This window comes from Cicer arietinum, chromosome 5 (genome assembly GCF_000331145.2).
Source record: "Cicer arietinum cultivar CDC Frontier isolate Library 1 chromosome 5, Cicar.CDCFrontier_v2.0, whole genome shotgun sequence".
Lineage (NCBI taxonomy): Eukaryota > Viridiplantae > Streptophyta > Magnoliopsida > Fabales > Fabaceae > Cicer > Cicer arietinum.
This window is the reverse complement of record NC_021164.2, coordinates 40232444-40245195: the sequence shown is the minus strand read 5'-3', so window position 1 is coordinate 40245195 and position 12752 is coordinate 40232444. Positions and strand designations below refer to the sequence as shown.

General features: G+C 30.7%; 1 protein-coding gene across 1 annotated transcript; it reads left to right on the top strand.

Annotated features, from left to right (window-relative positions):
• Positions 1-1573: 1573 nt before the first annotated feature.
• LOC101504499 (eukaryotic translation initiation factor 5A-4) lies at positions 1574-4281 on the top strand. Its single transcript, XM_004499459.4, has 5 exons — positions 1574-1798; positions 2786-2908; positions 3004-3060; positions 3178-3252; positions 3985-4281. Exons 1-5 carry the CDS (start codon positions 1676-1678, stop codon positions 4087-4089), a joined length of 483 nt encoding a protein of 160 aa, XP_004499516.1. The 5' UTR covers positions 1574-1675; the 3' UTR covers positions 4090-4281.
• Positions 4282-12752: the final 8471 nt, after the last annotated feature.

Here is a 12752-nt window from a genome sequence, read left to right as displayed (position 1 = left end):
ACTATGTTAGGATTTTCTTTCACTAGGATTGATTTTTCGCTTTGAGTTTGGTGAGTTTTGTTTTCTAGATTTAAGGTTGAGTTCGAAGATTATGGGTTTGAAGAATTTTTTTGTATTTTTTGTATTGAAGGGGTGATGAATTTATGAGTTTGGATGATGAAGATGACGACATAGGTGATGAAGATAATAATCATTTTTCTAAGTTTGAAATGTTATATATTTGTAAATTATGGATTTGATAGTTTATCGGTTGTATGATGATAAGTTTGAAGAATTTTCTGGAAAGACCAACTTATTTAATAGAAGTATAGTTAAATGATCAAAATTGAACGAAAAATAATTAGGAGACTATAGTGAAACCAGAAAATAAGTTAATGAATTAAAGACCAATAATTTAGCTAATAAATGACTAATGAGTCATTTTCATCGTAACCATTTCAAAGAACTGTATGATTATTGTCATGAAATATTGAAGTTTTAATTTTGGATCAGTTGTAAAATTAAGTGTACAAACTTAACAAGAACAAGATGAAGTTACATATAACTCTAATAAATGACTCTCACATATAAGTTTGATACTGAATTAAATAAATTTATAAAAAAATATATTATAGTGAATACATATTCACAATCAATAAAGAATATTCTATATATCAGATATTACTATAGCTAATAGTTTGATTGTGAAAAAACTAAACTGTGAAAGATAAAAGGACAAAAATTAATTAAGAAATAAAGAGCAAAACAATGGGTATTTTCAATTATATCATCTTTGGAAAAAAAAAAAAAACTTTCATTATAATTTACTTTAAAATTTATATATGAAAATGTTCTATTTTTTTAACCTTGAGAAGATCGGAAGGTGGAGATGCAATCATAGAAAAAAAAAATTCCTCATGTAAGAAGTGCTGCGACCATTGACTTATATTTTTTTTACAAATAAAAAAATATTAAATTAATAATTAATAAATTAAAAGCTAAATTATATTAATAAAATAAAATAAAATATTGAATAGAAAAAATACACAATATATATATATTTTTTTTTTTTTTTTTTAATAAGGGTAAAAAAGAGCTGTTGGTAGTGCTCTATTACTTTTGACCAAAACCAATATATGAGAATAAAAATAATCCAGCCTTTGAATAATTTGAAAAGTCCAATTTATTTGTTCTCGAAAGAATATGATTGTAAAATTTAATAATTGTTAACAAAATAGGATGAAATTATTAATTTATTTATAATAATAATATGAATAAATTTTTAAAATATTATAATACGTTTTTGTTGAAATATCATATTAACTTTGATATATTTTTATTTTATTTTATTAATATAATTTAATTTTTTTTAATATTTTTATTTATTAATTCTTCATTTATTAAACAAAATAATAATATGTCAACACATATTTGCATCCAAAAATGCAATCTTCTATAGTAATTTTTTTTTCTTGAATATTTTCGTATATTAGTTTATTTTAAAAAATATTAAAATAATGATTAAAATTATATTTAAGTTAAATCTTAAATAAAAATTATATTTTTTTTATATATATATATAAATCCATATATCCTCTTTGTAGTCTCCGCCCTCCCTCCCACTTCCTCCACCGTCTCTCACATTCACATCCGGTTTCGAACCAACCCGAGTTGAATCAGTGAGTCGAGTTGAGTCATGTCGGACGAGGAACACCACTTTGAGTCCAAGGCCGATGCCGGAGCTTCAAAGACTTATCCTCAGCAAGCTGGCACCATTCGCAAAAACGGTTACATCGTCATCAAGGGTCGTCCCTGCAAGGTTTTGATTAGTTTATAAATTTAATTTAATTTTCATCGAAGCTTCATTAATTTGATGAAAATACTACTATCCTTCGTTTTGTTTTATTAGTTAGGTTTTGATTTAAAAAAAAAACTTCATGATTTAGTTTGTTTTTGAATTTTGATGATTTACTCTTTGAGATCTATTATAATACATAACCTATTTAGCTTATTGTTGTTACATTAGTTAAACTGAAATAAAAATAATAATTTTTTTTTTGTTGAAAATTGAAATTTCATGTTCCATGTGTTGTTTTGTTATATTTTAGGGTTTTATTTGTGAATGTTCTTATATTTTAGGGTTTAAATTGTATTGCGATCCTTTATATTGCGGAGAAGTCAGTCAATCCAGTCAAATGTGGCTGAGGTGACTGGGACATAATAAAATCTGATTGCGCAGTTCATATCTTGGATGAAATTTTATTTAAATGTTACCAAACAACATAAAAAATACAACCCTGTTGCGGCTGATGCAACTGAGACATCAAAAACCCTTATGGCGCAGTCCATATGGTGTCCAGGATTTTTATTTAAAACTTTTTGCAAGATTAGGTTTTATTTAAATGAATATGTGTAGTGTTTTGGGTATTAATTTTGGATTTATGTTTTTTTTGTTTGTTTGGCTTTGTTTTGGTACTTTGGTGGTTTACTTAAAACTATGATTGATGGGTGTGGATGGACTATCTTATGGCAGGTTGTTTTGTTCAATTTTTAGGGTTGTATTTGTGAGTGTAATCTTGTATTGTAGGGGGGGTGTCCTAATCCCTTGATATAGATAAGAATCCAGTCGAATGCGGTTGTGATTAGTTGTTTTGCTCAAACTGATGCCGCAGTTTGTATTGTAGTTGTGGACTTTTATTGAAAACTTTTTGTAGCTTAGCTTTGGTTGTGTTGACTAAATTTGTGTGGTCTTTTGAACTTTTGAGTATTAATTTTGTTTGGATTTATGGTTTTTTTTTTATGTCAGGTTGTTGAGGTTTCAACCTCTAAAACTGGTAAGCATGGTCATGCCAAGTGCCACTTTGTTGGAATAGATATTTTCACCGCCAAAAAGCTTGAAGATATTGTGCCCTCTTCCCACAATTGTGATGTAAGTAGATAGATCTTGTTATCTTTACCATGTTTCTAGAATTCTATGATTCCTTTCTTTGATGACATTTTTCTGTATTTTTCTCCTTCTTTTAGGTTCCCCATGTGAATCGTACCGACTACCAGTTGATTGATATTTCTGAGGATGGATTTGTGAGTTGCGATATTGTTTTTCTTTTTCTTTCGTATTATTGTTAGCAATTCCTTTGATTCAATAACTAATCTTAATTCTATCATCCGAACCTTTACTTGAATGATGTTATTGTATAGGTGAGTCTGCTTACTGAAAATGGGAGCACCAAGGATGACCTTAGGCTTCCCACTGATGACAGTCTGCTTACTCAGGTTAGTAGAGATCTACTGCTTTGTTTGTTCAATTCACAGCATGCAAAAATATGATCAGCTTTAGAACCTTTTTTGTTTGTTTTAGATTCTTATTTTCTCTTTAATAGTAACAAATATATTACTGTTTGACCTGAATCCTTTTTTACATATCAGATTGTTTCCCTTGATTCTTTTAATTTTTGGCTCACTTTGGTTCAACTTCTTGCTAATAGGAGTCCTTAATGAGTTTAAGTTTATCGTCCTATAGTTACCGAAGAAGTTAATGACCTGTTTGGTGTGAGGAAAACTGATACATTCCTCTTATTGAAGATATGTACAGTTAACAGCGAAAACATCTTTTTTCCCTTGTTTTTGGTATAAATGTTTGACCACACGAAATAAGTGGAAATCTTTGAAAAAACTAAACAAGTATAGAAACAATAGTAGTTTTTGTAATTAAAAGTGAAAATAGAAAATGAAAACCAAATAATGTTTTCGTTAGTGTGTGTCTAAGGTGTTGAAGTTATAACTTTAACCTTTTACAGGAAGTTAATTTTAATTTATAAGCGAAGCTGTAGTTTAAAGAATTCATGATTATTGAAACATGTTTTTAATATTGCTATTTCTATGAGTGTTCAACCAGTAATTTATCCAAGCAAGTTATGAATAACTCTGTAAATGCTCTTGTCTGTTCATATGTTTATTGATTGTTTTGCATTCCTCTAAGTACACATAATTTACTGGCCACTGCAGATAAAGGATGGTTTTGCTGAGGGTAAGGACCTTGTTGTGTCTGTGATGTCTGCCATGGGTGAGGAACAGATTAATGCCCTGAAGGATATTGGACCAAAGAACTAGCTTCAACTGCCAGTTTGTTGTTCCATTTAAGCAAAAGATATTTTTGTGTTTTCTTATTGTTCAACCATTTGGTTATGGACTATGGTCTTACTAGTGTTACCAACTGTGTTTGTGGATGTGACAAACTATTTAACATTTTCTGTTTCCATGTCTTTTTGTCTTATAAAAAAATAGGAATATTTTGTCTTTAAATATCTTCGTGCATTGCTTGCATAACATTTGAAGAGTATATTTATAAGGCGCCTCAATAGGTTGAAGAGTATATTTATAACTATCCTTAGCTTTGCAGTTTAACATAAAATGTCTTTTTGGCTAGTGATGGAAGTATGTAAATATGATGTAATGCTACTTTTATTCCATCATAGGTTGTATTTTAGCAATCTTAAAGGTGATACAATTCTTAATTGGCGTGAGGATAGTCTAGTGTTTTGTTTTATAAATGGTTTGTTCATTTCGTTTTAAAAATGGTATCAGGACCTTCTTCCTCTTTAGCAAAATCAGATTTAAGAAAGAATATAAGAGTGAGTTAGTGGGAATTAGAAGAGGATGGGACTCGAGAGAACTCCATTGTAGAGGATTTAGATAGAGGATGGGGCGCGAGAGAACTCAAAAGTTGAGGAGGATTTAAGGCAATGCATTACTTTTCATCCTCATTTGGTGAAAGCCTACCATATTTTCAGAAATTTGTTTTCCGACGACAATAATTCTTGATGTTGTGAATTGAAGATTGCAAATTGGTGGCTTTTTCGGACGATGATTAACACATTTAAATCTATTATCTTATGTAGGGTTGGACAAATGTGATGGACCCGCCATGTACCGTCCGACCATGGGTGAGGTGAATTAGGTGGGTTGGATTGAGCTCAACGGGTCATACGAGTAGCACTGGAGGGTCCAATAAGGTAGATGCGGGTGAGTTTGAGTCATGGGTTTTGGATCGATGGTGATCGACCTGTTCGATTACCATTTATAATATTTATTATTATTATTTTAAGTGTTGGACTGGACAACTAAACCTTATTTGATCCGATCCATTAAAATAATCTAACCCTAATTTCAATCAGTCTCACACAATCCCACCCACAACTCTAATTTTATGCTCTCATCATCAGTCATCATCTCTTGAACTGTAGTTCTCTCATCACACACAGAACTCAAGTCACACCAACGAACCCTAATTCCTTCAAGTCTGAATGACGACCAGTGGCGGTCAACATCCACTCTAAGTTATCACTTACTATCTCTTATTTCTCAACTCTCTAACTTCTCGTTCTAAACTTTTCAATCTTGTTTTTAAAAACTTTGTTTTTTCGTTTTTGTTGTTTTAAATCTGTTAGTTTCGTCTTTGTTAGTTTCGTTTCTGTTAGTTTTGTTTTAGTTTCATTTCTGTTAGTTAGTTTTGTTTCTAATTGTTAGTTTCGTCTTTGTTGTTCTACTCGAATGTAACCACTCGTTTAACCTGCAATCCGTTGTACCCGCAAACCCGATTTTTGTATTGGGTGAAATTGGACTAGTGTTTTTCAATCATGGTTTGGGTCGGTTGATGTTTTTGGGCCCGAACCCGCCCTACCCGACCTGTTGTCCAATCATAATCCTATGGTACTAGGTTTAAGTTAAAATTTCAATTCAATTTAAAGCTCTCAAACTTTACATCGTGAATTTTGTTTTATTTATTTTTTCTTTCTTTAAGTGGGTGTTGGTGGCAGATCTATAAATATTGTTTATTGGGGGTAAAAATGTAAGAATATATTTTTTTTTTTTTAAAAAGTATAGAATAAAGGTTCAAATTATTCTTAATTAAGAAAAAATGAAGATTTATTTGGTCATAGAAAATTAAAAAGTTATAATCTATAATATTATAAGTTTTTGGTTTAATTGTAGTTTTGATCCCTCTATTTTCCCTAATTCATGAAATTGGTCTCTCTATTTAAAAGTCGGCCGTCTTGGTCCCTCCTTCAGATATTTGAACTAAAAAAATGACAATTTGACATATTTAATAATGTGACATACGATTTTATGATATAGAACAATCTATATGCATTAATTATTCATATGTCGTTAATTAAATTAGAAAAATGAAAAATTTATAAATTGAAAGTTAAAGTTTTAGAAGGTTTTCTTGTGATTTCATAGATATTAATCATTCTGCGTCATCTTATCATATGTCATATTATTTAAATCATGTCCCATTATTAGTTTTTAGTTAAAAATTAGAATGAGAGACGAAAACGATCAGCTTTAAAATAGAGAGACCGATTTCATGAATTGGTAAAAATAGAGAACTAAAACTACAACTAAATTTAGATTTTTATAAAGAAGTGAGTGAAAATAATCTATAATATTTTCACATACAAATATTTGATCCTCTATGTTTAGAGAAAAAAGATAAAGTGTGTAAAGATAAAATAAATTTCCTACTAATAATAATTAAAAAGAAATAAGTTGTGGGGTAAGAGCCCTCATTGGATAATGAATAGATCGCCACTGAAAGTGAGTTAAAATAAAATCTAAAAGCAAATTAATGAAGCATTTTAAAATTGAGTTTGATTTCTTTTTTGATATAATGGAAATAAAATAGAAAAACTACACCACTAAACACAGAAGACAAACCAATAGTGTCTTCAAACAAAATCAAACTCAGGAGAGGAGGAGGACTATCAACTAAAGTCCAAATAAAAGATCCAGAATGACCAACATTAGCTACAAAATCAGCACATCTATTTGCTTGACGTTAGGCATGCACCACAGTAGGATTCCAATCATATGAAACAAGAAAATAATTTCCTAGAGAAAAGGTTGAAAAGATCCCGTGCTAGTAAAGCCAATAGTAACCACACAAGCCACAATTTATGAGTCTAGCTCAAAAAAGCTTCTTTCAAGCTCCAGATAGATATACCAAACATAGTTGACCAGTTTCCCTAGTATATATCACTAACATTACTAGATGATAGATTCCAATAAAGCCAAGCGTAAAGCCAAGGGAAAAGAACTTGCTCCAGCTATCTTCTTTAATAAACTTATCCCAATAGTGCAATCTCGTAAAACATGCATAAAAAATTCCTCACTTGAATTGCATCGAGTGTCAGTATTATATTAGTTAGTTTTATTATGCTTTTATTTTTGGGTTGTTAAAACTATTTTGTTGGTAGTCTATTATAAATACTCATATTGTATTTCTTTTTCAATTTAATAAAATGATGTATATTCAGTAAAATAATATCCATTATGGTATGAGAAGTTTCCTATTCTTTCTCTATTCTACTTTTAAACCCAAATTTGTCAAAATCCCAAAATTCCAATTAGAGCAACGCATCTTCAATGGTAGGTTCTTAACCGTAAAATTCCAAACACGAAACCTCACATTCATTCCTCTTCTTTCTCTTCTCGTTTTTGCCATTCTTTTCCTCTCATTTCCTTCGCCCAACTCTTCAATGGCAGGTTCTAATGACGATTCATCCTTTACCACCTATGCAACTGTTTCTCAAGATGAATCATGAAATCCAACATTGTCGTATTACCTTCATCCTGGCGAAAGTTCGGGCGCATTGCTTATAAATCAAACTTCACAAAGGCCAAATTATTACAACTGCACCCGTTTGATGAAACGTGCGTTGATCTCCAAGAACAAAGCGAAATTCATCAACGACAAGTTATCGATGCCGACAGAGAATAATGCATTATTTGATGTTTGGGAGCCCTGCAATATGATGGTAATTTCTTGGATTACTCGTACTCTTTCTCCTTCAATTGCTCAAAGTACAATACACATTGAGAATTCAAAAAAATTATGGGATCATCTAAAGAATCGATTTTCTAAAGGAGATCATTTTTGTTTTTATGATCTTCAGCAAGATTTACACTCCATTAAACAGGGTGATAAATTAGTCTCTGATTTCTTTACTACATGCAATATTCTTTGGGAGGAGTTAGTGGTTTTACGACCCGTCACCGATTGTTCTTGCTCTACTTCTTACGAGTGTAGTTTACAAAAATTAGTCTTAGGTTATCAATCCTCTAAAGCCCTCACCTGTTTTTTAACGGCCTCAATGACAATTTTAATACGATAAAAACCCAAATTTTGATGATTGAACCTCTACCTGATATAACCACGTCATTTTCTTTAATTTTACAGCAAGAACGAAAAATTAATGGTCCTTCTGTTGATGCTAAGGTTTTAATGAACTCTTCCATCAATGGTACTTCTAATGCTAATCCTAGAAATGGTTTAGGTCATGGTAAAGATCTCGGATCTGGTCGAGGCAGAGGTGGAGCTCCTCAGCAACAATTTACTTTTAACAACAAGCTAGGACACACTGTTGATCATTGTTATTTTAAACTTGGTTTTCCGCTTGGAAATTCTCCTGGATATAAGAATACCAAATCTATTAATTCTTCAATTATTGATGATGATTATGGGTCTGCTCCTAGAGATCATAGTTCACTGAAATCTATTCCATTTGATGGTAATGTCTCTCAATTCACTATTGACCAAATTAAACAACTCAAACATTTACTTCAACAATCTGCTTTCTCTTTTGAAAATCAATCTCAACCTACAGATCAAATTTCTCAAATAGCTGGAGTTTCCTCTAATCAACAATATTTTGCTTTAGGTAACATCTCTCAAAACTATTGGATCCTTGACACTGGTACTACTGACCATGACACTTGTAATTCCAAAAAAAATATTACTTTTAATGAAATTAAACCAATTCATGTTACATTGCCAAATGAAAATACTGTTATGGCTACACATTCAGGAACTATATATTTTACAAATGAATTTAAACTTTTCAATGTTTTATACGTTCCTGATTTTACCTTGAACATTATCTCTACTCAGCAATTAATTACTTCTTTGAATTGTAAAATAACTTTTGTTGACTCTCTATGTGCTATTTAGAACCCTACATCCAAGATGATTGGGCATGCTAAACTTTTGAATGGTTTATATCATCTGCAACAACCTATTAATAATGCTCTTACTCATATTAGTAAACATTTTCCATATGTGAGTTTCAATTCAAATAAAATTTGTGATTTTTGCTATCTTGCCAAACAATCTAGATTACCTTCTCATGCTAGTAACACTATTTCTGATAACACTTTAGATTTGATTCATATGGATTTTTGAGGACCCTTGTCCCATTCTTCTATTCATGGTCATAAATATTTTCTAACTATAGTTGATATTGTACTAGACACACTTGGATTTATCTTATGAAATCTAAATTTGAAACTCGAAAGTTAATGCATGATTTTGTTGTTTTTAAATCAATTTGAAAAAGTTATCAAAGTTATTAGGACTGGTAATGGTGTTGAGTTCTTGTATCCTGAATTTTATGCAAAATTTGGAATTCTACATCAAACATCATGTGTTGAAACTCCACAACAAAACTCTGTTGTGCAAAGAAAATATAGACATATTTTAAATGTTACTAGATGCTTGCTTTTTCATGCTAATCTTCAAAAAATAATTTGATCTTTTGTTGTACAACATGTCATTTATCTCATTAATAGATTACCATCATCATCCATTGATAATCATAGCCCTTATGAGTTGTTATATAAACACCTCCCTGTTCTTAATGAATTGAATTTTTTTGGATCTCTTTACTTTGTTTCTACTTTGCGACAACATAGGACTAAATTAGATCCTAGATCTAGAAAATGTCTATTTCTTGGATATAAATTTGGAACTAAAAGCTTTATTTGTTATGATTTACATACTAGGGAAATCCTAGTTTCTAGAGATGTTATTTTTCATGAAAATATTTTTCCATACTTCTTTAGTAATGATTCTTCTAAAAGTGATTTGTCCTCTTGCGGTGATTTGGGCACTTTTAATTTCCTTCTTAAACCTATAAAATTAGATTATATCAATAGTAAATTGGGTCATTCTAATGTGAATGATATTAATGTCATGCCTACTTGTGATGAAAATAATTCTATACATGAAGAGCCTTTTATACCACCTAGTATTCGCAAATCAACAAGGCCAAGAAGTCCTCCCATTTACCTTCAGGACTTTCATTGCAATATTTTAAAACACTTCAGGTACTACTACTAACTCTACAATTGATGTTGTTTTATATCATTTATCTTCTGTTTTGTCTTATAAATCTTTTTCTTCTACTCAATTAAAATATATTCATGCCATGACTAAAGCTAATGAACCCCAAACTTATCATGAAGCCATTAAATCTAAGGATTGGGTCATTGTTATGCAACATACAATTACAACTTTAGAATCTAATAACACTTGGGAGTTAGTTGATATGCCTAAAGATAAATATGTCATAGGATGTAGAATTTTCCTTACCTATAGTACCTTTACCTTTTATTTTTGCTTGATCATTATTCCCAAAGGTTACAAATCCTCCATCTTTTTTGACAAATGAAAGAAAATATTGTTTATCTCCTGTCATATGTCTCGAGCAGCTATTGCCCAAGTACATGGCATTTTCTTGAGAACCAACCTGCATTTGATGTTACAAGATTTTTAGGTACTTATTTGGTCTTAGGTCCTTGAGAGTTAATTTTTTTCTTTAATATTTTTTCTTAAAATAGCAGTTTGATTCATTGTGATCAATCTTCGAACAATAAGAACATTTCCTTATTGCTCTTGGAGAAGTTCATATCCTGATCTCATAATGTTCTTCCTTTTTTAGAGATCTTCTTGATTTATATTTTTTCATCTTGCTTTTTGAAATAACATGCATACTCAAGTTATCCAATTTTATTGTAGTAGGAACATTTCATTTTGCACTTGTCTTCTTTTCTTTTAGGAACAAAAAAGTTCTCATGAAGTTTTTGCTTTTGGGTTTTGTGAAAAACCGAGTCCAGCTTTATCGAAGATTCCTACCTGAGATCCATAATTCTTTGGAAGGTTTCAGTAGATTTAATAAAATTTGATAGATCATTGTTGAGATATTCAATTTCTGTTTTGAGAAGAATATTCTCCTTTTGAGTTGTAGAACGTTGTTGACATTTAGATTATTTAGTTGTTTTAAAATGAGATTCCTTCAGGTTTTGAATGATCATTTTTAGTACATCATTCATTGCTTGAGCTTTCTCTTTTTCTTTTTTTTATTTGTAAACTTGTTCTTTTAAAGAGCTACATTCTTTAGCAAGAAAATTTGAGTCATTTAACAAGTTATCAAATTATTTTTCCATTTGTTCACATTAAGGGCATAGTTCAGAAATAATTTACTCATTGTCTTCTGAGTTTGCCATTTTGTTGAATGAGAATCTTTTTTGGTGCCATTTTATTTAAAGGACATTCAGTTTTGTAATGTCCTAGTTTGTTGCACCCAAAACATGTAATCTGACTTTTATCTACTTTTGTTTTAGATTTTTCCCTTTGTTTGGAAAACTTCTTTTGATCTGATCTCTTCTTCTTATCATTCTTTGAATTTTTCTTGTAAAATGACCTACTTCTTCTAGACTAATTTTTTGTGAATCTTTTTTTTTTTTTTTCATCTGGTTGTGAGGATGTGCTTTCTTGAAGATTTTGAGACGCTTTTAAGGCTATTATTTTGTCTTTCTTTGCTGGTTGTGAAGATGTGATATGTCCTCTTGTAGTAGCACTACATGTGCTCGTAAGGTTCCAATAAGTTCTTCTAATCCAAATATCTTAAGATTCTTAGCTTGACCTATGGCTGTAACTATTGGTCTCCATATGATTGGAAGAAATCTCATAATTTTTCTTACTCTGTCTTGTACTGAGTATGCCTTGCCAAGAGACTACATTTCATCAATGGTTTCTTATTCATTCATTTAAAACAGTTTAAACTTTCGTACGTCAATATCAATTCTTGTTTCTGTGACATTGCTTGTTCTTTCATGATGAGTTTGTAGTGTAACCCATACTTTTTTTGCCGTAACACATTCATCAACTCTTTCACTTTCTTCTCTACTTAACACACAAGACAAAAATAATTGAGCTTTAGAGTTTAGAAGTAATTTATCTTTGTCTTCTACTGTCTAACCTACTTCTTTCTTCTCAGCAGGTGTTGAATCATTCTGATCAATTCTTGGTATAAAGTTTCCATCTATTATGATGCGCCACATTCTTGTATCTTGTGATTTGAGCAACAGTTGCATCTTACTTTTCTAAAAGTAGTAATTTCTAAATCAAAGTAAGGTGGTCTATTCGATGACCCTCCTTCAACGATGTACTTAGCTTTTGACATTGCTTCTTGAATCTTTCCTTTAACACTTTTTGACTATTAATCCTTAAAGGCAGACTTTGATACCAATTGAAGTAACAATGTCAATCACAAGGAAATGAGATTTGAATTGTGATTCCCTTTTTGAAAATTTATTCCTACTTTTAATTTAAACTAACTCAAGATTAATCTTGGTTTCAAAGAAACAACAAAAGAAGAACGTTATTGGTTAGTGAAATTAAAAGAAATTAGCTCTATGTGATGTGTGCTAGTGAGTGAGAGATATTTAAAGATAAGGAGAAGAGAATCAAACAATACTATATCCTGATTCACTCAAGGTGGGCTATGTCCAGTCGTCACAATTTGTGAGCTATTCTACTATTGTGCTTGAACAAGAATGTTCTTGCTTTTCACCCAAAATTTCTTGGTCATTCTTGATCAGTTACAATGTTTACTTCTCAACCTTGAAAGGGTTTCACACAATTACCTTCC